Genomic DNA, 26,641 nt, shown 5'->3' with positions numbered 1-26,641 from the left:
AGACGCACTCACAACATGATTCGAGCTGCACAAAAGGAAGAAAAATCAGTTGGATTCAAAGGTTGGGGAAAAGAAAGAGTATACCTAGGCTGGACGGAAGCCTTGTGAAGATCGGGCTAAGGTCGAACACGTAGAGGATGCCCTCCAACAACAACTTATGGATATAGTATTTTTGACCGACCAAGCTGGAAGGTGCATGAAGGTAGTCCGATCGGCTCTTGTATTTCTTGAACTCGGTAGGATTCGACACCTCTAATTTTTAGCTGGTCGGAAAGTCTGACCGCTCGGGAAAGCGAACAAAGAAGTAGTAGTCCTTCTAATATTTATTGGAGAACGACATTTTATTAAAGAAGACTAGACCCACTTGGGCATGGAAGAGAAAAGTCCCAGGCTCAAACAATTTAGGATAATAGAAATAGTGGAAGAGCCGAGGATTGTAAGAGGAATGTCATGCAGGCGGAACAGAACAATGACCTCGCACAGCAGTTGAAAGGAGTTCGACACTAGTTGATGAAGAGAAATACGAAAATATTTACAAATGACAGCGAAAAAAGGATGGATCAGGAACCACAAACCGACGGTAAATTGGTCCCTAAAGAAGCATACAAAACCCGGAGACGACTCGTTCAAGCGGTCAAAAGCCGAAGGAAGGCCGATTTGATAATTAGAGAGAATTTCAAAAGCGGCTCTCAAACTCTCAACATCACCTCCGTCGAACCTGGACTCGATGGTCGTGTACCAGAGTCCAGGAACGGAGAGGAGCTTACCATCGGAAACGAAGGTCGACAAGAAACAATGAAGTTAGATTGAAAGAGAAGACGCTAAGAATAGTGAAAGGATTCGATTGAAAGGAGGGAGCTTACTAAAAAGATCACCGAAAAGGGAGAAGCACGCAACGTCGCAAGGAAGCTCGAAGACGAAGACTCGAAGACGAAGACTCGAAGACAAAGATGCGAAGTGAGGAAGACGGCGGTGCACGCGAGGTTTATAAACCTTGCGACCAATCGACCCCAGCCATCTGATTCGGAGTTACGAAAACCTAGAAGCAGATCCAACCGTTAAATTTGAAAAGGTGCACGTTGCATCACAAGCGGATATCCGCTTGTCACATCAAGCACGCGACGACAGTATGGGGACATGTCCTTTGGTCATGAGGCAGCATTTAAGGTACTTAATTAAAAGGTATGGTCGCATGCTCGACCATGATGATTATTAGGGATTTACGCAGTTTTCAAAAAATTTAGATGACATTAGCCAAGACCGTGCTCAACCGAGGGGCACAAGGAGCAAGCAGGAGAAAATTGTCACCAAGTATAACCGTCTGTCGTTCCGATCAGGCATGGACACGTGATCACCACATATTCGAATGGCTTATGCACATTTTCGCTTCGAAGGCTTGGGCTGAGCAATAACCCCACGAAAGAGGGCCGAGCGGCATGAGCTTGTCACCGATTGAAAATCGGAGCATGAAGGCCGCTTGGGCCTTAGAGTCGTCAGCGACACATCTTGTCCAGTTAGTCGGATTTATAACCTCCTTTGACTAGACTTGAATGGGAGACTTGTGATGCGGTGGTAAGGAGCCCACCTGGCACGGGTCAACGGTCACGGTGGAGGTCAAAGTCAAGATGATCAATGTGGCTCAACCACGTCGCCCGAGCGAGAGGGTGATACATAGGCCAATCGGAGGAATCGTTGTCCGGTAAACCGTCTGGAGGAAACAACGTCTGGTCAGCCCGATCGACAGGAGAGCGGGCCATCCGTCCGGCTTAGGGTATACCATTGACAGTGAATAATGAACTAATATAATAAAAGAAGAAAAAATAAATACTTAATAAGGGGAAGAGAAAACAAATGAGAACACTCTATCTATTATTAAATGCTGAGAAGTCAAAACAAAGATGTCTTTTGTCTGTAATTAATATCATTAAACAGGGAAATATGAAGGGTCACTAAAACAGATATAAAAGAGCATGATAGGTATGAAGAAAGACGAGATTAATCTCTGTCCCTAGTATTTTCACTTTCTCTTCTTCTTCTATTTCTAACTTGAGCGTCGGGGGTCAACACTAAGGACCCCTTCCCTGATTTAATTTTATTTTACAAAGAAGAGAAAAACGAAATCTTCATCCAATCAATAGAGCCACCACATTTTCAACTTTCCAAGTTTATACTTTCAGATAGAGCCACCACATTTCCAACTTTCCAAGTTTATACTTTCAGATAGAGCCACCACATTTCCAACTTTCCAAGTTTATACTTTCAGATAGAGCCACCACATTTCCAACTTTCCAAGTTTATACTTTCGGATAAGAACATCAAGTATTCATCTTCTCTCGTTTTGGAAGGGATCAATTTTAAAAATTACGAGTGACTTTTTACTCATTGTGCTCCATCAATAAATGAATTAGGCGAAAAACTATTTATCTATTATATTAAAAAATAATACTAACTGTTTAACTTTTATCCTTAGTAGTTCACTCATATCAGAAGCCATCTATCTATACTGATTTAAATAACTCTTTTATCACAAAATAAAAGTGAGATGAAAAGCTGTCGTACATAAAATATGTCCACAGTGGGATGGAAGCCCTGAGCTAAGAACAAATTAATGCTAGTGTGGACGAGCGCAACAAACTAATTAATTGAATTGTTATACTATTGCAAAATAAACATTATGAAGGTGCCAATCGAGTTATCTAATATATAAAATTAATAATATTTTTTATTTTTTCAGCGGGAGCACAAACTGATAAGGCTTCTGGTGGTGTTGATACTCGCTCGAGTTAAGGCATTATCCACAGGGCAGAGCCTGATCAATTCTAATTGGCTGGTGAGAGAACGGGAAAGATACAGCTGTCGTGAGATTACCTAAACACGCCAGATTGAGATCGAAGTTACAGTTGAAACCTTTGTCTTCTGGTTCGACGATAGGGTGTTTTGGTAAGTTCGCAATTATATCTTTATTTCATGGTTTTAAGATCATTCATCATCACGTCTTGACGGCAATTGAAAAAATGAGCTGGAGGTGGGAGGACTGCCGAGGATTTTAGGGGAGCGTTTGATTTCGTACATCGCAGTCGCCTCCTTCGTTGCCTAATTGGAAGATGTCGTGTATCGGCTACCCGATTTCGCTATCTTCGACTTCCACTGTCGTTCGGAATTCGGTGTTTGGTTATCAGTCAAAGTCGAAGTTTCTCCCTGTCCGATGCGCTGTTGGAGGTACCGAGCCTTTAACATTTTCAATTCCTTCTGATGTTTTTGTTTTTGGTGTTCATTCTCGGTCATCGCCTAGCTTTTCGATTAGGGTTTTAGTTCTTTTGTGGAATTGGGACTAATACGTATTTCCTTTTTTAAAAACAATGTTCTTCTTCTTCTTATTATTATTATCATTACATATCCGTGGAAAATTTCTTGTATTCACCGACCAATGAGTTGTGGTTCTATCTGATTGCGCAGATAAAAAAAGGTTAGATGCCATTAAACATATGTTTCTCAACCTTCCCATTGATATGTGTATATTACAAATTGATAAGTTTCTTTTTCAGTTTAAAAGATCTGAACAGTAAAAAGTAGGGATGACGTATAATTTTTCTTGTTGGTTATCCTGTTCTAGATGTAATCTATGATTCTCTGCAATGTTTCAGAGTATGTAGAAACACCAAAGGTTGCAAGCATTGCGGAGCCCCTCTTACTGAATGCTGTTCGTGGTGAGAAAGTTGAGAGACCTCCAGTTTGGCTGATGCGGCAAGCTGGGAGGTACATGAAGGCAGGTTTAGCACACTCTTTTGTTTCAGCTGCGGCTTGCTTAGCTCACTTATTAACCTTGATCCATTAAACTTATACTTTTTTTATCTTTTTTTACTGGCATTATTTCATTTACCCCTCCATATTTGTTATTGGACCAATTAATTGGAACAAAAGTAAAGCATAAACTCAACTATTTCTGAATTGGATAGCTATGCTCACTAACAAAAGTATATCGGTTCCACTAAGATACTACTTCCATCACCTTTATAGATTGGTGGAAATTGATAAGGCAGTTATTTGGAAAATGATGACACAAAACAACTACTTAGTTTCTGGAATCTGTAGCTAGCTATATTCATGATCTGAACTTTTAGAACTGATTTTTTTGTTACAAGGACCTAAAACTGCAACTTGGTAACTATTGAGGTGATTGCCACAGTTAATATTATATATCGCTGAAAAGCAAGCTGTATGCATAAATTATATTTATTCGCACTAGTGTATGATTATCTGCCAAAAGAATATTATTTATGCATTGTTATCGGAATATGCAAGTAAATTTAACTTGTTTTAGACTTCTTGTACTAATTGGTATTTTGTTTATGAATGCGGAAATCATTCATCAACTAACTATCAATTAAGCAACAATTTCAAGCATATCTACGTATTTTAGATTCTTGTACAAACTGATTTCATTTCAGATTTCTTTTTTGCACCCAGAGTTACCAGCAGATATGTGAAAAATATCCCTCATTTCGTGAAAGATCAGAAAATGTTGATCTTGTAGTTGAAATATCTTTGCAGCCATGGAAGGTTTTTAAACCTGATGGGGTAAGATATTCTTAGTTTGTACAATTTGTTTTTCCTTGCCTTTTCCTCATTTTGAAGGTGATGATTGTTTTACTTGATGATTCCTAGACAGATGGGTTATCATGTTATCAATGTTTTATTGGAAACCATGAATGTCATGCTATTGCTTTTAATATTTCTGAAAACATTGCCATCAACATGGCTGAATAGGGAAAGGCCCATATAGATGGCTGCAAATAAATGAAACATCTTGTTCAACATATGTTGTTCTCACTAATACGTAATCACTTAATAAAGAGAGGAATTCTAAGGGGGTGTTTGGTTGATGGGTTTGGGAATGATGGAATGGAATGATAGTAAAAGATGGTGTTTGGATTGTGGGTTTGGGAATGACAATTTGGGAATGATTTCTAGATTTATGGGAATCAACCAAACCCATATAACTAGGTGGGTTTCATTTCCATTCCCATTCCCATTACACCTTACTATCAAACCCATACCCATAGTCATTCCCATCATTTAACCAAACGCCCCCTAAATCTTTCAGCTGAATTTTCATTCTTGGATGGTCACATCTTTGCATCTTGAGTTTCTCATCAAGTTTATTTATGATTGTCATTCTTGTAGGTTATCTTGTTCTCTGATATCCTTACCCCTCTTCCTGGGATGAGTATACCATTTGACATTGTGAAAGGAAAAGGGCCACTTATATATAGTCCTATTAGAACTGCTGAAGATGTAGATCAAGTAACTGAGTTTGATCCTGACAAGTTTGTTCCATATGTAGGGGAGGCACTGACTATATTGCGCGAAGAGGTTGGTTCATTTGTTTCTTTCCTTTTTTGGAATTTGAATGGAAACTCCATAAGTTGATTGATTCTAGGATGCATATTTCAGTTAGTTGTCAATCTACAAGCTCCTGATTTTAAATACAATATATGTATGTGCATGCTGTGGGCCTGCATTTATCCTCTGATCCTTAATTACTGGAGTCTTTTTTATCCTTTTTTAATATTCATTTGAATATCCTTGCCTATGAGATTTGGGTGAAAGATAAAAGCATACCTATCTTGATAGAACCATTTGCTTAACATTAATATAATGTATAGATCTTGTGAACTTTCATGAATTTATCCAAAACATATTGAAGTATAGATGTCATAATATTAAATAAAATAATATAATTGTGATGGAAATTTGGAATAATGTTTGAATTTTGTGCTGTTTGGTAATTAGTTGAGTTTCTTGGTAATTCTTTTGTGTTGGTAGCCAATTGTGATTACTGTATCTCAAGAATTATTTAGTTGTTTCTTAATTTTAGTAGTATCCAAGCTATACAGCTTTCCTAGTTTCTAATGTAAAATTCAATTTTTGATTAATAAGAATTCTATTTTCCTACCTTCAACATCTTACACTTGAGCTCCTTGATGAAATGGATCAACAACCATCCTATCCATACTCAAATCTTGATCGCCCCATTTTCTGAAGATGATCTACTTGAGAACTAAGCCAATAGTTGATTAGTTGAGGCTAAAGACAGACTAACTAGTTAGCCCATTAACTATGGTGTTGGATTGGTAAACTCACTAGATGGATTGATAGGGTCACAAGCCATGTCTGTTTGGCAAAACATGTCAAGGTCGGGTCAGATTAAGCCAAGGTTGGATTGACAATGTAGATAGGTCCAATGTGAAATTCATGGCTAGATAAAATTACTGTTCAATCAAGATGAAGTCGACATTTTACAAGTGTGCTAGGGCATCATGCTCTGCACTTGTGGACCATTGGGATGAAAGGTAAGAGCTTAACTTATATTTTTAAGGAAAATATTAAATGGATTGAAGCAGGCACCAATGCAATGCAGCAACACAAAATATTTAAACTATGCATGGAACTACATGGTCTCAAGTCTAGGGTTGAGTATTCGGTTAAAATTGAACCGAACTAACTGAAATCCAACAAACCAAATTTTTTTTGAGCTAACTGAAAGGACCAAACCGATAAAATATTGGTTAATTCGGTCGAAAATTGAATTAACCAACCTTTTATACAATTCTCTTCCGACGGATTTTTAAAGCCGCGGGGGCAAAGGCGTCAGATAGAATTTCATGCGCGACGCTATCCGGACCCAAACCCAGCAGCCACACAATCAACATAACTGGGAATCAAGTAGGACGTTTTGCTGATTTTAGAATCGCCGCCGAAACAAATAAGAAACAACTCATCGGATCGAGAGTTGTGGTCTTGTTTGAAGAAGTAATCCAAAGAGGAAGGGAAATAGGAAGTGGAGACTCGGTGGAGCTTTTATCAGAGCGGAAACAGAAGAGATGAGCTTCCCGGTGCCGAAGATGAGGCCAAGGTGCCAACTAGGGCACCAAGCGGGTGGTGGAGGCATCGGGAGAGTGAGCGGGGGAGGGAGGTTATGTGTACACGGTGCTAGAGACGAGGCCAAAGAACTAATGGGGCTCCGGAGGTTCGCTTGCTTCCTCTCCAATTGCGGAGGGTCTTCCCGCCCGATCTACCCTCCTCTGGTGCCTCGTTGCGAACCCTAAACAGGGATGCCATGACATAAGGAAACGAAGAGAGGATATAGCAACAATCGGAGAGCGAAGTGCAGAGTAGCGATTGGCGAGCATCGACACTTGAGCAGAAGTGAGAAGTCACGGAGTTTAGGGAAGCCGTCGAGGAGAGAAGCTACCGAATTAGGGAAATCTATTACCCTTTATGGATTTATCCGGTTCAGCGGAAAAAAAATCGATTTATTCGGTTTAACTAAATTTCTACTTTTAAAATCGAAATTGAATCAATATAACCGATATTTAAAAAAAAATGAATTTCGGAATTAACCGAACTGAATTTTTAAATTCGATCAGTTAATTCAGTTTAATTGAACTTTTACTCACCCATACTCAAGTCTTTTTGTTTCTCTATCAACGGATCAAATGATGGTTCTCATTTTGTTATTAGATGTTGATGATTTCCTATGCTGACTAATATAGGACCAAGGTTAATAGATAGCAAAGGGGACTCAATCCAGGGGCAGAGCTTGCATGGGCCCAGTGTGGGCAGCTGTCAAAACTGAGTCAGAAAAAATAATATAGCTGCCCAGTGCCCAGAAAAATAATATAGTTGCCCAAATAATATGTTTGCCTTTTAATTATTGCATCAAACACATGAAAATGATAGAAAATCATACCCTAGCCACCATAGAGTTGTCCAACAATATGTTGGCAGACTTGATATCATGATCCACCATATGTGGAATAGCCTACGCACCCAGGAACAATATAAGATTTATATGCAAAAAGGGAGAATAATAATTTTCTCATATTTCAATTCAAATTTTCCCATTTTTTTAGTTTGATCTTACACTATCGTGAAGATACTCCAAGCCTGTCCCTAGGCACGGTGTGGGAGAAAGACGATTGGTGGATTCACAGAGCATCACAGTTCGGAGCATGCAATAAAAAGGGCAATCCGGTGCACGAAGCTCCCGCCATGCGGGGTCCCGGGGAAGGATCCATTGCACGCAGCCTTACCTTGCTTTTTGCAAGAGGCCGTTTCCAGGATTCGAACCTGTGACTTTTTTGGTCAAATGACAATAACTTTACCGTTGCGCCAAGGCTCCTCTTAGTTCGGAGCATGCAATATGGCTATTAATTGGTGGAGCGGCTTAGCAAGGCGGCACACAGTGTCTTGTAAAACCAATTGACTAGTCAAATTGGCGTAGAGGCTGTGCAAAGTGGCACATAGTGCCTTGTAAAATCATTTAACTTGCCTATGCAGCTCAACAGTGGGGGGAGGGTTGTGGAAGTTGACTACTAGGCGCACTATCGCGAGCACTTCCAAATTTGCCTAATGGGTGAACCGAGAGAGGGCAGCCCACCTCTCGGAATAGTCGGATCTGTAAGGGTCTGTATACCTGGATTAACTATATTTACTCTCAAATCCGAGCTCAATAGCTCATACTTTTCATCTGCGCTCGTTGAAGATTATTATTAATTAGCATCGAAATCAACTATAAAAAAATTGAATCATTATATTCTTGAATTGATTATATATAAGATCTTATATAGATATATATATATATTACTTTATTAATTATATTATAGTGTTACCTACCGTCAGCAAAAGATTCTAGCTCTGCCCCTAACTCAATCAGTCATTTCCTATGAAGAGTATAAGGTCAAATGTGAAGATTCGTGGAATGTCAATAAGTTGGGATAAAAACATCAAAAGATTATCCATCACCAGGCATATATGTTAAAGATGTTTGATAGATTCCATATGAAGAAATCAAAATTGTTGGCACTGCTCTTTCCCGTCATTTTAACTTACATATAGATTAAAGGTGCTTGATAGATTTCAAATGGAGAAGGCTCAAAATTATTGCCATTCCTCTTTCTGGTCATTTTAACTTAAGTTTCACATAAAATCTTAGGGAATTGATGTGCTTGCTTCATGTTGTAGCAAGAAATTTGTCTCAACAAACACATTTGCCTGTGTTTGGTTGTCTCCTTAATCATCGTTGTCTTTGGGAACAATTAAATCCAAAGATATTGAGTTGGAGAGAAGAATGATTACAATCCACACATCATTCACTGACTTTGAAAAGAAAGAAGAATGTCGTTCAGGAAGTGTCAAAGGGAAAATGTGTAATTTTCCAAGTGAAGACTTTCACAGGGATCTCAACTGAGAAGTTCACGAAAATTTCAAATGAGAACTCAACATGGTTAAGGCAATATTTCAAGTATTAACTAAAAAATTTAGATGAAAGGCTTAAAAATTTAAGGGGAAAAGTAATAAGATCAACCTTATTCATATTGGCTTTGGTGGGGTGTTAACTAGTTTAAAATTTTCCAGGTTTAGTATGTTTCATAATTGTATTTTGGATTACTGAACTTGCTGCTCTTTAACAGATTAAAGGTGATGCAGCTGTTCTGGGTTTTGTTGGGGCTCCATTCACCCTAGCATCATATGTAGTTGAAGGTGGATCTTCTAAGCACTTTTCGAAGATAAAGAGGCTGGCTTTCTCTCAGCCAAAGGTAATTACAAAAATACCACTGTTATTGACAAAAACAAACCATAAAATGCAGAAACATCTTTAGATAGTAGGAAAACATTTTACAATGCTTTGAGCTTTGACAAAAATTTAACAAAAGGAAATCCTTCAGAATTTTTTTTTAGCTGATGCCTGATTTGGCAAATGTCTTTAGCTTGTAAAAAAAGCGTGAAACTTTTACCAAGTTTAGTCCCGTTGCGCATGTCTCAGTTATGCAACTCTGATACACGATGTTTCTTCTGTAGGTTTTACATTCGCTATTGCAGAAATTTACAAACTCTATGGCCAACTACATCAGATATCAAGCTGACCATGGGGCACAAGCTGTACAAATTTTTGATTCCTGGGCAACTGAGCTTAGTCCTGTGGACTTTGAAGAATTTAGCTTGCCTTACTTAAAACAAATTGTAGATTCAGTCAAGAAGACCCATCCGTATCTACCTCTGATCCTCTATGCAAGTGGGTCAGGAGGCTTGCTTGAGAGACTACCATTGACCGGCGTTGATGTTGTGAGCTTGGACTGGACAGTTGATATGGCAGAAGGTAGGAGAAGGTTGGGATCAGACATTGCAGTTCAGGGAAACGTCGACCCTGGTGTTCTTTTTGGATCAAAGGAATTCATAACTCAGCGGATTATGGACACGGTAAGAAAGGCAGGTACCAATAGACATATACTGAACCTTGGACATGGTATCGTAGTAGGAACCCCAGAGGAAAACGTTGCCCATTTCTTTGAAGTTGCAAAAGGGATTAGATACTGAACATTGTTATATGCTATTTGCAATTGTCAGGTGAGGTTTATTATTGTTCTTTACGTTGATCATTGATTTCCAATCATATTTGACATGAACAATTTTTCGGGTTGTGCTGTGAGTTTACTTGAGAAGCAAAATTGCATATGCTGACACTTATCCCGGTGTTTGTTGAGATTAGCAGTCTACTAAAAACATTTCCAATTGTATATCTCATGATATCTTTTGTGCTCATTCGAAATCTCATGACTCGGTCATTGCACTCCAACTTTGAAACAATGAACTAAAAGAGAACATTGAATATGTAAGGTGGGTTTCTTAAGCTCAGAGAACATTCATGGTGGAACAATGGTAATGGGAACCTAAAAATGTGCGATTTAAGAATGTACTAGTTGCTGAAACACCGCCTACATAAAAGTTATAATGATTACCTTAGGGTTGATTTATTTTCAGGTACCAACTTTTGCTATACGCATTAAAATCTGGATCGGCATTCCAGTATGATTTTGAATATTAGTGAACTTTTTGAGTAAAATTGTGCTCCTGAAACAATTTTGTGGAAACATGGGGTAATAAAAATCGAACACAACTTGTGAATATGACATTAGACCAGTCATTTAGGTATTTTTCATTTTTATTTTTTTTTTTAAAAACGTACATTTTTTTAAAAATAGTGTTATTTTATATTTTCTATATCTTATCTATATCTGTATTAGTTTATATTTTTTCACATCTGTTTTTTAAAAATATAGATAGTGTTTTTTGAAAAAAATAGAGAATATCTAAAAAATTATATATATATATATATATATATATATCTATCCGAGCGCTGAGTCGACGGATGCTGGGGACGTGGCACGCTCTGCTGTCTCCGACTGGTGGTGTAGCTCTCCGACGAACCTGCAAAGAAGCCGAGCCGGGAGGGGTTTTCCGACGACGGCCCTCCGACGCTCAAGTGAGGCAACGAGAGAGGCAGCTTAATGAGGCTAAAGTAGAGATGTGCGCATACCTTCGTCGAAGTCTGGGGATCCTTATATAGGGCCCCGGGGAAACGCGGGCACGCTTCCCGATGCGTGCACGCTTCCCCAAACCTACCTTAACGAGCCTGTGTCAGAAAAGTACCTCTGGCGCCATTCCGCAATCGTCCGAGCATATCCCGGATATGACGGTAGAAGCTTCCACTGTATGATCCTGTGTACGGCTTGGCCGCCAACTCTGCTATTTGTCGGTGGCAAGTGTCTCGAGGATGATGTTATCCCCTATCTCCTTTGTCCTCTTGCGTCCCTTGGCTGTTTCAGGGCCGAGCGGGTAAGCCGCTCGGCAGGCATATTACTCCCTGTCGTCGGTTATAGTCATCGGTCCGACCGAGAGAACTCCTGGACGGATGCTCGGATGATTTTGCCCTACCTCTGTTACCTGGTGCCCCGGCCGAACGGACATTCCGCTCGGCCTTGAAATCTTTTTGCCTTGGAGCATCGGAAACCCGACTCCTAGTCGGGTTGTCTTTCATTCGGTTCGGGGGATTCACGGTCGGTCGGCATGCGATGCCCCGGTCGGTAGGTTTGCTCCCTCCGGTCGGCCTATCTCCGGGTTGACTCTCCTGACCTTTGATCTCCACGTGTCGTTGACCTTCCGCCAACGAGGGTCCCCCGTCCTTATCACCAGATCACATGCCTCCCCTTCAAGTCTAGTCGAAGGAGGCGCTAAGTCCGACTGACTGGACTGCCGGTCTGTCTGAATGAAATCGCCCTGCCACTTTGGAATGTTCCTCCCCGGCCGCTCGGCTCCTTCCGAGCGCTGGGTTCACTTCCGCGTTGACGGTCAACGCTGACGCCCTTCGGATCTCCTTGGGATTCGTGCAAATCCCCTCCATTAAGACCGAGCACGCGAATTGCGTGTCGTAATGGTGCTCATTAAATGTGCCCCTATGGGAGGATGCCACGTGGCGCCTTCGCTAGCGTCATCGTACGGGTCGACGATGTGTCCGATGGGACATCGGCGGTTTGAAATGAACAGCTCGATGCGAGCCTCGGTTCCTGTGACCTGCATCCAACGGTCGAGGCCGATCGGACTCGACCTTATAAAGCCTTCATCTTCTCCCTCCGCCGCACCCTTGCCTTCGCGTGTCCCGTATTCCTCCTCGGTGCTTCAGCGTTCCGGCGACTCCAGTTCTCTTCTCCGACGGTCCTCCGCCATATTTCTTCGATCCTCAACTCCTTTGTAAGGTCCCTCCTCCTTTCTTCCTTTCATCCTTATGTTTTCTTTGCGTTCTCGGCCGTGTTCCTTTGGTTTCTGTTTTGCTCCGTTCTTTGCTTGCACATTTGCTTTCCCTTTCGATTTCTACTTCTTCCATTCCTCTGGTGATGGTAAGCTCCTCCCAGCCTACGGACCCGGCTCTCGGCCCATGGTATACCACCATGGAGTCGCGATTCGATCGGCGCGATGCCGAGAGCCTGTTTAATGCCTATGATATCCCTTCCGACTTCGAGTTAATTTTACCTTCACCCTCCGCTCGGCCACACAGACCGCCGAGCGGCGCCTTTTGTCTCTTCCGCGACCAATTCGTTGCTGGTCTGCGGTTTTCCCTCCACCCCTTCATTGTCGAAGTTTGTAACATTTTTGGCATTCCGCTCGCCCAACTGGTCCCCAATACCTTTCGCCTCCTGTGCGGGGTTGTGGTCTTATTTAAGATCCACAACATTCCCCTCCGCCCGGAGATCTTCTACTATTTTTATTACCCCAAACAATCTGAGCCGAGTACTTATTTGTTTCAAGCTCGGCCTGGCTTAGTCTTTTTTGATAAGTTGCCTTCTTCCAATAAACACTGGAAGGAGAATTTTTTCTATCGTCATGTTCCCAGGCGGCTCCCCTTCCGTACGAAATGGCAGGTCGGACCGCCCATCTCTCCCGAGCTGAAGAAATACAAGACCCGACCAGACTATCTTCAAGTAGCAAATCTGCTAGCCGGTCTGAAGCTCGACATCAATAAGCTCCTGCCTGAAGGAGTGATGTACATATTTGGTCTGAGTCCGAGCCGGACTCCCCTCCCGAGCAGCTTCGGTAAGAACTTTACTTAGACCTTTGCCTTGAGTTCTAACTGATTTCCTTCTCTTTTCTTTGCAGCGAATATCGTAATGGAGTCGGTGTTGTTCGGCATTCTGAAGAAGAAAGCTGCCGCGCTCGAAGCGGCAGCGACCAAGGAAATGGAGCAACTGGGCATTGCTCCGGTCGGCTCTCATGAGGACGAGAGCGAAGAGCAGGCGGGCGAGTCGGCCGCTCAGGCTTCGCCCATGGATGCTGCCGCTGGTGCAACTTCTGGCAAAGAACTGGCCGTTCGGGATGAAAGTTCTGATCCGGAGGACGAGCTTCCACTCAATAGGAAAAGACGGAGAGTTGAGAAACCCCTCCGGTCGGCAACCTCCGCCGTGCAAGCGTCCGAGCGGACGGGCACCGCCTCCCCACGTGGTCAAGCACCATCTGTCGAGGCTCTATCTTCCGACCGGACTCCCTTGCAGTTGCCTCCCTTCCTCCTGCACCATGCCGAGTCCTCCGCTCGGGCATTTTGTCCACCTTCTCCAGCCCGGCCTCCGATCCTTTGGCGTCTACTCAGACGACTCCGGGCCGGGGACGCACAGTTAGGGCAATTCTGCATCTCCCTACTGAGGCTTTTATGGTTGAGTCCGATCGGCCTACGACCCCCGAGCATATGATCACTATGAAGGGGCCTCTCGTTGAAATGTGGGCGGACGCTCGGGCCCCTGTGGCCATGATACCACTCGACAAGCTGGCTGATAGCCACATGCAGCAGGCCACCGGGGTAAGGTTTACTTTTTTTTTAATGTAGTTTTCCCAATCGGCCTCCTTAACATTTTATTGTTCTTCAGCGATGGGTGGAAGAGATCGCTGTCTCCAACCGCTTCGCGATGGTGGAGGACGAGTTGAAGAGGTTGAAGAGTCAGGGCAGCCCGTCATCTTCCCGAAGCCCTTCTTATGCCGAGCTGCAGAAGGAGCTCGAAAAAACCAAGGATCTGTTGGAGGCCGAGCGGAAGAAGACGGCCGACCAGACTTATATGTTGGACCAGCTAGACAAGAAGGTCAAATCCTACGACCGTAAGATTGAGCTGGCCACCACTCGGAAGAACACCGCCATCGCCGATCTGGAAAAGAAGAACGTGGAAGCGCGGGGCCTTGAACAATGAGTCAAAGAGCTGATGGAGCAGCTGGACGGCGAAAAGGCGAGCCGCTCGGGCGAAGTGTTCAAACATAAGGATGAACTGAAGAAATTACAGGAGGCTCTTGAAGCTTCCCAAGCCACCTTCAAGGAGTACCAGGAGACTGAGCCGAGCCGGTTCATCGTGCTGAGGCAAAACTACATTCGCTCAGACGAGTTCGCTGAGAAGGTTTGCAACCGGATGGCCGAGGCCTTTGAACTGACCATCACTGCCACGTCGGATTACTTGAAGGCCAAGGGTCTCCTTCCAACTTCAGCGAAAATTCCCGCCCGGGAACATGCGGTGCTTCTTGCATCCATTCCCAAGCATATCTTTAATTAGTTTGAGTGAATGTGTTTTCAGGAATGATTCCGATCGGCGTACCTATCACGTGGCATCTGTAACCCTTAAACGCTAATATTAAATGAATGCCCACTTTTGCTGTGTTATCCTCTTATTTCGTGTTCTTTTTGATTATGCCGACCGGTTACTAGACCTTTTACTCGCAGGGAATTTCTTAACCTCTTTGCTTTACCGATCGATCAAACGCCCATCCATCTTGCCTGGGATTTCTATGAGCTTTTCGCTCTAAGTGTTTTTTTTTTGCCTCGTCGATCGGTCAACGAATTTCCATTCTTTCATGGATTCTCTGGCAATGCGTCGTTGAAGTAATTCGACGCGACGCTGCCTCATCTGGGGAGTTTATAGTCGCCAATCCGACTCTAGAGTTTAACGTCACCGCTTGACGGTCTTCCGACCGGGGGGTTTATAGTCGCCGGTTCGACTCTAGAGTTTAACGTCGCCGCTCGTCAGTCTTCAAGCCGGGGGGTTTATAGTCGCCGGTCCGACTCTAGAGTTTAACGTCGCCGCTCGACGGTCTTCAAGCCGGGGGGTTTATAGTCGCCGGTCCGACTCTAGAGTCTAACGTCGTCGCTCGACGGTCTTCAACAATGAGCTTATAGCTCAGATAATATCACCCCGCCGAACGGCACGGGGTCTTCGTCATTGAGCCAGTGGCTTGGATAATATACACCGGGCCGAACGGCACGGGGTCTTCGCCATCGAGCCTGTGGCTCGAATAATATACTCCCGGCCGAACCACGTGGGGTCTTCGCCATCGAGCATTTGGCTCGGATAATATACTCCCGGCCGAACGGCGCGGGGTCTTCGTCATCGAGCATTTGGCTCGGATAATATACTCCCGGCTGAACGGCGCGGGGTCTTCATCATGCCTTTATACAACCATCCGATGGGCGCACAATACTCACGCCTTTGTTTTGTTCTGATAGCTTTGATTCCTGCAACCAAATGATACATTCGCATGGAATATTCATGAAATACATTACATCGGCACACCTTTCATCCGGCCCGATAGGGCTGGAGGTCGTTTGCGCTCCATGGTCTCCCTAGCCGTCGTCCATCTTCATCCTCCAAGTAGTAGGATCTCGATCGGAGCTTCTCGATGACTTTGAAGGGTCCTGCCCAAGGAGCCTCCAGCTTGCCTACGTCCCCGACCGGCTTTACTTTCTTCCAGACTAAGTCGCCCACCTGGAATGCTCGAGGAATCACGCGGCGGTTGTAGTTCTGCTTCATTCTTTGTCTATAGGCCATCAGCCGAACGGACGCTTTGGCTCGCTCCTCGTTGATCAGGTCCAATTCTAGCTGCCTCCGCTCGGAATTCGCCTCGTCGTAGTTCTGGATCCGGACGGACTCTATGCCGACTTCAACTGGGACGACCGCCTCGCCTCCATACACCAGGTGGAACGGGGTTACTCCCATTCCCTCCTTAGGGGTCGTGCGGATGGCCCATAAGACTCCCGGCAGCTCGTCCACCCAGCTTCCTCCCATGTGGTCGAGCCGAGCCCGAAGAATTCGGAGTATCTCCTGGTTGGCTACTTCGGCTTGACCATTGCTTTGGAGATACGCCACGGACGTGAAGTGCTACTCAATGCCATATCCCTTGCACCATTCCTCGAGCTGACTTCCGACGAACTGTCGCCCGTTGTCCGACACGAGCCGACGCGGAATGCCGAACCGACAGATGATGTTTTGCCAGATGAATTTTTTGACCATGTGCTCGGTTATCTTGGCCAATGGCTCATCCTCCACCCACTTGGAGAAGTAATCTACCGCCACCAATAGAAACTTCCTTTGTCCGGTCGCCATAGGGAAGGGTCCGACGATGTCCATGCCCCACTGGTCGAACGGGCAAGACACGGTGGACGCTTTCATTTCCTCCGTCGGCTTATGCGAGAAATTATGGTACTTCTGACAGGAGAGGCACGTTGTGACGTTCCGAGCGGCGTCCTCATGCAGCGTTAGCCAGAAGTATCCGGCCAGCAGGATCTTCCTAGCCAAAGATCGGCTGCCCGGATGACCTCCGCAAGATCCTTGGTGTACCTCTTTGAGAATGTACTCTGCGTCTTCTGAGCTGACGCATTTTAGCAGCGGTCGGGAGAAAGCCTTTTTGTAAAGCTAATCTCCGATGAGAGTGAACTGGCCGGCTCTCCTCCTTAGTAGCTGAGCTTCTTCCCGATCGGAGGGCATGTCCCCTGAGCGCAGAAACTTCATGATGGGCGTTCTCCAGTCACTCGGGAACGTGAGGCCTTCCATCCGGTTTATGTGTGCTACCAAGGATACTTGCTCGATTGGTTGTTGGATGACGACCGGCGATATCGAGCTTGCTAGCTTGGCTAATTCATCTGCCGCTTAGTTCTCCGCTCGGGGTATCTTCTGGACCATCACCTCAGTGAAGCCGGCCTTGAGTTTCTCAAAGGCCTCCGCGTATAATCGGAGTCTTGCACTGTTTATCTCAAAAGCGCCCATGAGTTGCTGAGCTGCAAGCTAGGAATCTGAGTGGATCACGACCCGACTGGCTCCAACATGCCGTGCGGCTTGCAATCCGGCTATGAGGGCTTCGTATTCCGCCTCATTATTGGTTGCCCGATAATCTAGCTGGACGGATAAATGCATCCGTTCTCCCTGAGGCGATAGTAGCATGATTCCAATTTCGCTTCCGAGCTGAGTAGACGACCGGTCCACATATATTTTCCATGTAGCTTCGGGCTCGGGCTTTTGTACTTCGGTCATGAAATCTGCTAAGGACTGCGCTTTGATCGCCGAGCGGGGTTGGTATTGGATGTCGAATTCGTTAAGCTCCGTTGTCCACTTGATGAGCCGCCCGGATGCCTCAGGGTTCAGGAGTACCCTTGCGAGCGGGCTATTTGTCATCACAATAATGGTGTGCGCCAAAAAGTAAGGGCGCAACCTCCGAGCGGCGAGTACCAAGGCGAAAGCCAACTTCTCAAGACCGGTGCAGCGAAACTCAGCATCTTTTAAGATATGACTTAAAAAGTACACTGGTTGTTCCTCACCGCTCGGCCTTACTAATGCTGAGCCCACAGCATACTCAGTTGAAGATAAATAAATGCGGAGCGGCTCACCTTCGGCTGGTTTTGCCAACAAGGGTAAGGAATTCAGATAAGTCTTCAATTCCTCGAATGCCCGATTGCACTCCTCGTCCCATTGGAACTTGGTGGCTTTACGGAGGATCTTGAAAAATGGCAAGCTCCGATCGGCCGTCTTAGAAATGAACCTTGACAGCGCCGTTATCCGACCGATGAGACGTTGTACCTCTCGGAGATTTCTGGGAGGCGGCATGTCCTACAATGCCTTTATCTTGCTGGGGTTTGCCTCTATACCCCGCTTGGTCACAATGTAGCCCAGGAAGCACCCGCCTTTTGCCCCGAACAGGCACTTCTGAGGGTTAAGTTTGACGCCATACCTTCTCAACGTTTGGAAGGTCTCCTCCATGTCCGCGTAGAGATCGGCCGCCCTGAAGGACTTGATAAGTATGTCGTCCATGTACACTTCTAAGTTGCATCTGATCTGCTCCCTGAAGACCTTGTTCATCAGACGCTGGTAGGTGGCTCCCGCGTTCTTCAGCCCGAACGACATTACATTGTAGCAATAGGTGTCGTCCGCCGTGATGAAGCTGACCTTCTCTTGGTCTTCTCGGGCGAGCGGCACTTGATGGTAGCCTTGGTATGCATCCAGCATGCATATCAGCTTGCACCCGGCCGTGGAGTCCACCAACTGATCGATCCGGGGAAGGGGGTAGAAGTCCTTCGGGCAAGCCTTGTTCAAGTCCCGGAAGTTGATGCAGACTCTCCACTTGTTGCCCGGCTTGGAAACCAGGACCACATTTGCAAGCCAACTTAGGAATTGTACTTCCCTTATGTGGCCGGCCTCTAGAAGCTTCTCTACCTCCGCCCGGATGATCACATTTTGATTCGTGCTGAAGTCCCTCTTCCTTTGCTTCACCGGACGAGCGTCCGGCCGGACATGAAGTTTATGTTGCGCTACGCTCGGCGAGACCCCCGGCAGCTCATGGGTCGACCAAGCGAAGACGTCGCAGTTTCGCCACAAGCATTTGATCAACTTCTCCTTCTGCTTCTCCTCCAGATCGGATGCTATGAAGGTGGTGGCCTCCGGTCGGGATGGGTCAATCTGCACCTCCTCCTTTTCTTCATAAACTAAAGAAGGTGGCTTTTTAGTAATAGCATGTACCTCGACCTGCGACACTTTCTGAGCGGACTTGGCTTCGGCTCAAACCATCTCCACGTAGCATCTCCGAGCGGCCAGCTGGTCTCCTCGCACCTCCCCTACTTGATCCTCCACTGGGAATTTGATCTTCTTGCAGAAAGTGGAGACGACCACCCGGAACTCGTTGAGAGTCGGTCGCCCCAGGATGACGTTGTATGCAGAAGGAGTATCGACCACGATGAAGGTGGTGGTCCTTGTCCTTCTGAGCGGCTCCTCTCCCAACGAGATAGCTAGTCGGACTTGGCCGACCGGCAAGACTTCGTTCCCCGTGAATCTGTAGAGGGGGGTCGTCATTGGCAGTAGTTCGGCTCGGTCAATTTGTAGTTGGTCGAAGGCCTTCTTGAAAATTATGTTGATCGAGCTGCCTGTGTCAATGGAAATGCGGTGAATAGTATAATTGACTATTACCGCTCGGATGATTAGGGCGTCATCATGAGGGACTTCAACTCCTTGGAGGTCCCTGGGCCCGAAGCTGATCTCGGGTCTGCTCGCCCTTTCCTTGCTGCAGCCGACCGCATGGATCGTCAACTGCCTTGCGTGGGCCTTTCTGGCTTTGTTGGAATCTCCGCCGGTTGGGCCCCCGACGATGATGCTGATTTCTCCCCGAGATGCGTTGCCCCTATTTTCCTCCTCCCGAGCGGAAGGTCGAGGTAGTTCATTTGACGCTCGGTGGTGGGCTCCGTGCTGCTGACGGTGATGCCGCTCGGGGGATCGCCTTTCTATCCTTTGCACGGGGCTCCGTTGTCGATGTTGCCGATCTGGTGAAGGCGATCGGCGGTGGTAACTCCTCGGTGCGGGATGAGCGATGGGAGGGAGGCTCCGACAGTCGCGGGTATTGTGAGTGGCCGACTGATGGAGTGAACAAAACATTGGGGTCCGTACCTTCCCCTTGGGCTTGGGCCGATCAACCGCAACTTGCTGGACGACGTGCGGCCGAGTTTGCTGATGAGGACGGGCGGCTTCGGCTCGCGGTCCTCTAGGTGGCTGGTGACTGATAGGCTGCTTCCGCTCGGCGGGAGCTGGTTGGTCGCTTTGGGCTTCTTTTCTTCTCGCCGCTTGGACTTCCTCCACATTGATGTATGTATTGGCTTTATGCAGCATGTGGTCGTAGTCCCGAGACGGCTTCCGGATGAGCGATCGGAAGAAGTCACCGTCTACGAGCCCTTGCGTGAACGCGTTAACCATTGTTTCCGAGGTGACCATTGGAATGTCCATGGCCACCTGGTTGAAGCGCTGAATGTACGCTCGGAGCGGCTCCCTTGCGCCTTGCTTGATTGCAAACAAGCTGACGCTTGGCTTCTGGTGGCGCCTACTGCTGACAAAATGATGGAGGAACGCCGTTCGGAATTCCTTGAAACTTGTGATGGAGCCGTCCGACAGTCTTCGAAACCACCGATGCGCCGATCACGAAAGCGTTGTGAGGAACACTCGGCATTTCACACCATCTGTGTACTGATGTAGAGTGGCGGTGGTGTCGAATTTACCCAGGTGGTCGTCTGGGTCGGTTGTCCCGTTGTACTCCCCGATCGCAGGGGCACATAATGCCTCGGCAGTAGATCGCGAAGAATGATGTCTGAGAACTGCCTGTTGGTCCGCTCGGGCGACGAGTCCGATCGGGGCGCCTTTCCTTTTCTGACGTCCTGGATGGGTGCCTCGTCTGATGAGGATCCCTTGTCTTGATTGGCTTGCGCCACCTCCGAGGGCATCTGAAACAGAGCCCGATGAAAATGTATTGGGGCGGGCGGCGCACCCATCTGTGTGCCGGCTGACCCCTTGTTTTGCCCCCATATTGAGAGCTGCTCTTGCCAGTCTTCGGGTGGCGCTCGACCCCCCGAAGCTGATGTTGCTTGCTGCACTGCCCGCTCGGCCTGAGCTTTCTGCTGCTGCTCCACAATTTTCGCTGCTCGCGCTTGGACGAGTGCTTCGAGCTCTTCAGGAGAGAGCGTTACCAAAAGTTGACGTACAACTTCTTCCATCTTCTTGGCTCAGATTCAGGTGCTTTCCCACAGACGGTGCCAATTTGATCCTGTCCGAGCGCTGAGTCGACGAACGTTGGGGACGTGTCACGCTCCGCTGTCTCCAACTGGTGGTGTAGCTCTCCGACGAACCTGCAAAGAAGCCGAGCTGGGAGGGGTTTCCCGACGACGGCCCTCCGACGCTCAAGTCAGGCAACGAGAGAGGCAGCGTAATGAGGCTACAGTAGAGATGTGCGCATACCTTCGTCGAAGTCTGGGGGTCCTTATATAGGGTCCCGGGGAAACGCGGGCACGCTTCCCGATGCGTGCACGCTTCCCCAAACCTACCTTAACGAGACTGTGTCAGAAAAGTACCTCTGGCGCCGTTCCGCAATCGTCCGAGTATATCCCGGATATGACGGTGGAAGCTTCCACCGTATGATCCTGTGTACGGCTTGGCTGCCAACTCTGCTGTTTGTCGGCGGCAGGTGTCTCGAGGATGATGTTATCCCCTGTCTCCTTTGTCCTCTTGCGTCCCTTGTCTGTTTCAGGGTCGAGCGGGTAAGCCGCTCGACAGGCATATTACTCCCCGTCGCCGGTTATAGTCATCGGTCCGACCGGGAGAACTCTCGGACGGATGCTCGGATGATTTTGCCCTACCTCTGTTGCCTGGTGCCCCCGCCGAACGGACATTCCGCTCGACCTTGAAATCTTTTTGCCTTGGAGCATCGGAAATCCGACTCCTAATCGGGTTGTCTTTCATTCGGTTTGGGGGATTCACAGCCGGTCGGCATGCGATGCCCCGGTCGATAGGTTTGCTCCCTCCGGTCGGCCTATCTCCGGGTTGACTCTCCTAACCTTTGATCTCCACAAGTCGTTGACCTTCTGCCAACGAGGGTCCCCCGTCCTTATCACCGGATCAAAATATATATATATATATATATATTTAAAAAATACATACTTTTCAGAAAATTAAAATAAAAAATATGCAAATTAAACCCACCCTAATCTTTCTAAAATGTCGCAATATGTTTATTTATTTTTTTATATTTATTAATTATTTTCTGTCACATATTCATGTGCGTGAGATTTCTATCTGGCCTTGTTCGTATGAGCTTGTCTAAATTCCACTCATAATATGTTTTAAATCGACTCAGTTTGTGCAGGGACTTATTATGCTTCTTGAAGTAATATCTATCTCCTGCTGATTTGCCGTCTCAATCATTTGCTCATTTTGACTGACAGAGGCAATAAGATCTGATCATACTGTATCTACCCTAGCAGCTAGGAAATTATGCACTAAAAAGCATGGAAAGCCTAGGCCTTGAACAATGAATAATTACAGAAACATTGTCATGCATCCTCCGGCATCAGTACCCACCACATTCATTTCTTTTGTTCCAAGAACAAGGAAGTAGCTATGTATTGACTAAGTTGTGCTGAGGGGAGTTGGGCATTTATTGGGTCTTTTCAGTACCTCAAGTCCAACACCATATATAGGAGTAGGGAGTAAGATCATTGCTCAAGAAAAAAAAAAAGAAAAAGGACCACAGATCATAGAGCTTACAAAAGTCTTAACACTGTTGTTTTCAGTCACCAGGAAATGAGGATTAAGACTGGTGCGATCCAGCACCGAGAAGGTAGTCATCATTCCATGTGCTCGAAGAAGATACACAAGTTAGCCCAGCATTTAATATATCAACCAGAAAAACAGGTAATGATATCCAATAAAAGGTGGTCCAGAACCTGCTCATTAAGAAAAATGTACTAATTAATTATGATGAGGAAACGCAAGATTCATGGACATTGCACATGCTTTAGGTTAGATGTAGCCTCTTTAACAGAGAGTGTTCCGTTTGAGGAGGCAACAGTAGAATGTGACCATGTGAAACACTACTGGGAAAGTTGTGAGCTTGAATGTAAAATTGCCTTAGAGAGGGCAAAGGCTCATGGTTTGTGACACAAAATTAAGCTTTCTCTGTTATCTATTACCATGTAGGGAAAAGTCTGGTGTTAGAACATGCTACAGCTCCTGTTCACGGACAAATGATCTTCCCAGTTGAGCACACACAGAAGTACAGATTCCTCATCCGAATTTAGCTTTTTTTACTTTCTCAAGTGAAAAAAAGCAACTGGCTACGTTGGAAGGGAATGCTTTCACTGTTCGTCTGTCGCTGACTGAAGGTTTAAGTTTGCAGAGAATTCTTTTTGGTACATCAATTAATGATGATGAGGATTAGCGCCCGGAAAACACAATATCTCTCTTGGTGCAATTAATGTGCACGTTACACAGATTTAAATCGTATGTCTTTGTCTTTAGCGAGATGATCAAGTTGTCTTTATGTTAGTCAAAACCATTTTGCCTCGTGCTGCTTGACTTTTCATTACCTTCCCTGCTGTTGCGCAGCAAATGTTCCAAAATTAAGGCTCTGATTAATGCTATTCCTTGTTTGAGCTGATAAAGAAAGCTGAAAGCCTAACAATTACTCGTAATCATATTTCTCTAAACTACGACGCACAAACACATTTATTGTGATGGATTGCCACTCTATAAATCCAGTGATTCCATTGCAAAATATTCTTTCTGATTTCAACACTAGAGAGATGTTGCATGACTTCTTGAAGAGGGACGGTTCCTCAGCCTCGAGTGTGTTCTTGCTTTTTGGGTGCAAACAGAAACAACGAGTAGAATGCTGTGACGGTTACTAGCTAAGCGTAGGGGAGTCAAGTCTCCGTGTTAATGAAACAGTCATTGCATTGATTGCTGCTTGATTGCTTTTGGGTATCCTTTGTTTTTTTTCTTGTCATTGAATAGTGAAAGGAAGGCCTACCTGTCTTATAAACATCATCAAAGTGAAGTAATTAATTACATGTAGGAACTCTGCTAAAGGTTAAAGCTAGTGCCAACAATTTTCCTTCACCAGAAACAAAATAATAGAACAAAGCTACTTAAAAGTGAAAGTACAACAGAAGCAGCATTCATCACTAGGTACTACAGCAACAATAAAACAAAGAAAATAGAGAAAAATTCAAACATTTGTAAGTTGTAACTTGGGTTCTGTTTTTTGATATGGCTTCTGGACGTTAAAAGTTAATTAAGTGTGTTATACTGGTTCTTGATCATTAAGCCCAATCTGCTGCTTACCATCCACATTGATTGAACAAGGTAATAAAGCAGAGCTATTGTGGAGAAGATGGAAGCTCTTGACGAGTACAGAGCAGATGCAGTCACAGAGGCGGAGGACGATGTAGGTGGCAATGCCACCGATGAGGCCGTACGCAATTGAATAGGTGAGGGGCATCAAAATGATGGTGACGAAGGCGGGGATGGCTTCCCTCATGTTCTCCCATTCCACCTCCACCACCGTCTTCATCATCAGCACGCCCACCAGCACCAGCGGCGGCCCCACCGCCCAAGCCGGAATCGACGCCAGAAGCGGCGTCAAGAAGAACGACAGCACGAAGTAGCCCGCCACCGTCAGGGCCGTCATCCCTGTCCTTCCCCCTTCCTTTATCCCCGTCGACGACTCGATGAACGCCGTCACCGGCGACGTTCCCAGCAGCGCCCCCACCACGATGGCGAATGCGTCCGACATAAACGCGAAATACTGCCCCTCGAAGTCGCCGCTTGCGTCGTCCACGCGGCCGGCGAACCGCGCCATGGAGTAGAGCGTCCCAGTCGTGTCCAGCACGTCCACGTAGAGGAAGGTCAGGAGAGCCTCCCAGAAGCGCGCGGTGCCGACGCCGCGGAATCTGAGCGCCACCGCGGTGGACTCGATGCGGTGCACGTCGACCACCTGCTTGAAGTAGCGGTATGCCGCATCGCCGACTGGAGTGTTTGGGAAGGCGGTGACGGAGGTGCGGCGGAACCAGGAGACAGCGGTGACGAACACGATGCCGTAAATCATGGCTCCTTTGATTTGTTTGATGAGGCAGACTGAGATTATGAAAAACCCGGCGACACCGAACCAGAAGGTCGGCGACTCCATTCGACCGTGCAGGCAGAGCCCGCTGCCTGAGACCGTGCCTCCGGGGATGAGAGAGACAGAACCGTTGGAGAAGGTCACGACGGGGGCGAGATTCGCACGGTAGTTAGGGGGACAGGCTGCCAGGGTGACGAGGGTGGAGGAGCTATAACCGACGAGGCCCACGCCCTGGTTGCCCTGCAGCCCAATGAAGGCGAGGAAGAGACCGATGCCGGCGGAGGTGGAGACGCGCACGGGGTTGGGCACGAGCTTGGCGAGCCGGGCTCGGAATCCCAGGGCAGATATGGTAAGGAAGAGAAGGCCCTCGAGGAAGACGGCAGCTAAGGCAGTGCGGTAGGGGAGGTTGCCGGAGCCGTGGAAACCGACGACGGTATAGGCGAAGTAGGCGTTGGCTCCCATGCCGGGGGCTAACGCCAGGGGAAGGTTGGCGAAGGCGCCCATGATGAAGGACCCAATGGTGGAAGCGGCTGCGGTGGCGACTATGAGGTCCCGGCGAGCGCGGTCCACGCAGGCGGCATATCCGGCATCGACTGGCGGGAGGCGGCAGGAGGGGGAGGGTCGGAGGCAATCTTCGACGGTGCAGGTGGCACCGGAGTCGGCGAGGATGGAGGCATTGACGGCGAGGATGTAGGCCATGGTAAGGAATGTAGCGGTGCCGGCTCGTAGCTCGGTGGTGAAGCTGGTGCCGCGCTCGCGCAGCTTGAAGTGCCGTCCGACCCACGAATCGGAGACGGCCGTGTTGAACTGCCCGAGCCATGATTGCGGCTCTACCGTAGACGGCAGCCTCTCGCCTGGCGCCATCGGTTCCATTGGGACGACAGCCGGACAGAGCAAGGAATGGGCGCTTAACTTTACCGCTATCTCAACTAACGTTCGGAGAAAAAAAAGACAGGAGCCGTCCTCTGTTTTATAGGAAATTTCCTTTTTGTTTATATCCTGAATTGAGTAAATTTGACGCTGTGTAATTTTAGCTATATATATATATATATATATTCTTTTTTTATTAGTTTTTATTTCATAGCAAAAATACCTCTTTATTTTTTACCACTCCAACTGTAGAAATATAAATCAACTGGTAATCAAATTATTAGTATAGTGTTCTTTCATTAATTATTTTTTTTTAAAAAAAAGACAGAGTTGTTTTAATGGTATAAATAAAAAGATTTTTTTTTATGTCTTGAGCTCTGATGGCCTATACTTTTTTACATTTATAGCATCACTTCTTAGCATAAAAGTGATTTTCATTTTTGATTTCAAATTTCTCTTGAATTATATGACGTTGCTAGAAACAGTAATGTTCAATTTAATTTAATTATTTTTTAAAATCTAAGAAGGAATTGTTGCTTGATTCAAGTACTACAAGAATAAAGGTTCAAGGAAACAGCATAAATTGATTAAAAGGAAATTACTATTAAAATAAATAAATTTTCTATATATCTCAAAAACTTTCAACCTACGCCAACCCTTATAATTTAGTTTTTGATTTTTTTTTCTAATTGTTTTAGTATAAATC

General features: G+C 46.0%; 2 protein-coding genes across 2 annotated transcripts; one reads left to right on the top strand and one right to left on the bottom strand.

Moving 5' to 3' along the window:
- Window positions 1-2,976: 2,976 nt before the first annotated feature.
- LOC122029587 (uroporphyrinogen decarboxylase) lies at window positions 2,977-10,546 on the top strand. The gene is made up of 6 exons (XM_042588642.1): window positions 2,977-3,219; window positions 3,645-3,766; window positions 4,468-4,578; window positions 5,185-5,373; window positions 9,477-9,602; window positions 9,865-10,546. Exons 1-6 carry the CDS (start codon window positions 3,105-3,107, stop codon window positions 10,378-10,380), a joined length of 1,179 nt encoding a protein of 392 aa, XP_042444576.1. The 5' UTR covers window positions 2,977-3,104; the 3' UTR covers window positions 10,381-10,546.
- Window positions 10,547-24,050: 13,504 nt separating this feature from the next.
- Window positions 24,051-26,008, bottom strand: LOC122028737 (adenine/guanine permease AZG1-like). The gene has a single exon (XM_042587600.1). It carries the CDS (start codon window positions 25,936-25,938, stop codon window positions 24,247-24,249), a length of 1,692 nt encoding a protein of 563 aa, XP_042443534.1. The 5' UTR covers window positions 25,939-26,008; the 3' UTR covers window positions 24,051-24,246.
- Between the last annotated feature and the right edge of the window lie 633 nt (window positions 26,009-26,641).

Source organism: Zingiber officinale, chromosome 10B (assembly GCF_018446385.1).
Source record: "Zingiber officinale cultivar Zhangliang chromosome 10B, Zo_v1.1, whole genome shotgun sequence".
Taxonomy (NCBI): Eukaryota; Viridiplantae; Streptophyta; class Magnoliopsida; order Zingiberales; family Zingiberaceae; genus Zingiber; species Zingiber officinale.
Note: the sequence above shows the minus strand (reverse complement) of the source record. Positions and strands in the feature narration are given on the sequence as shown.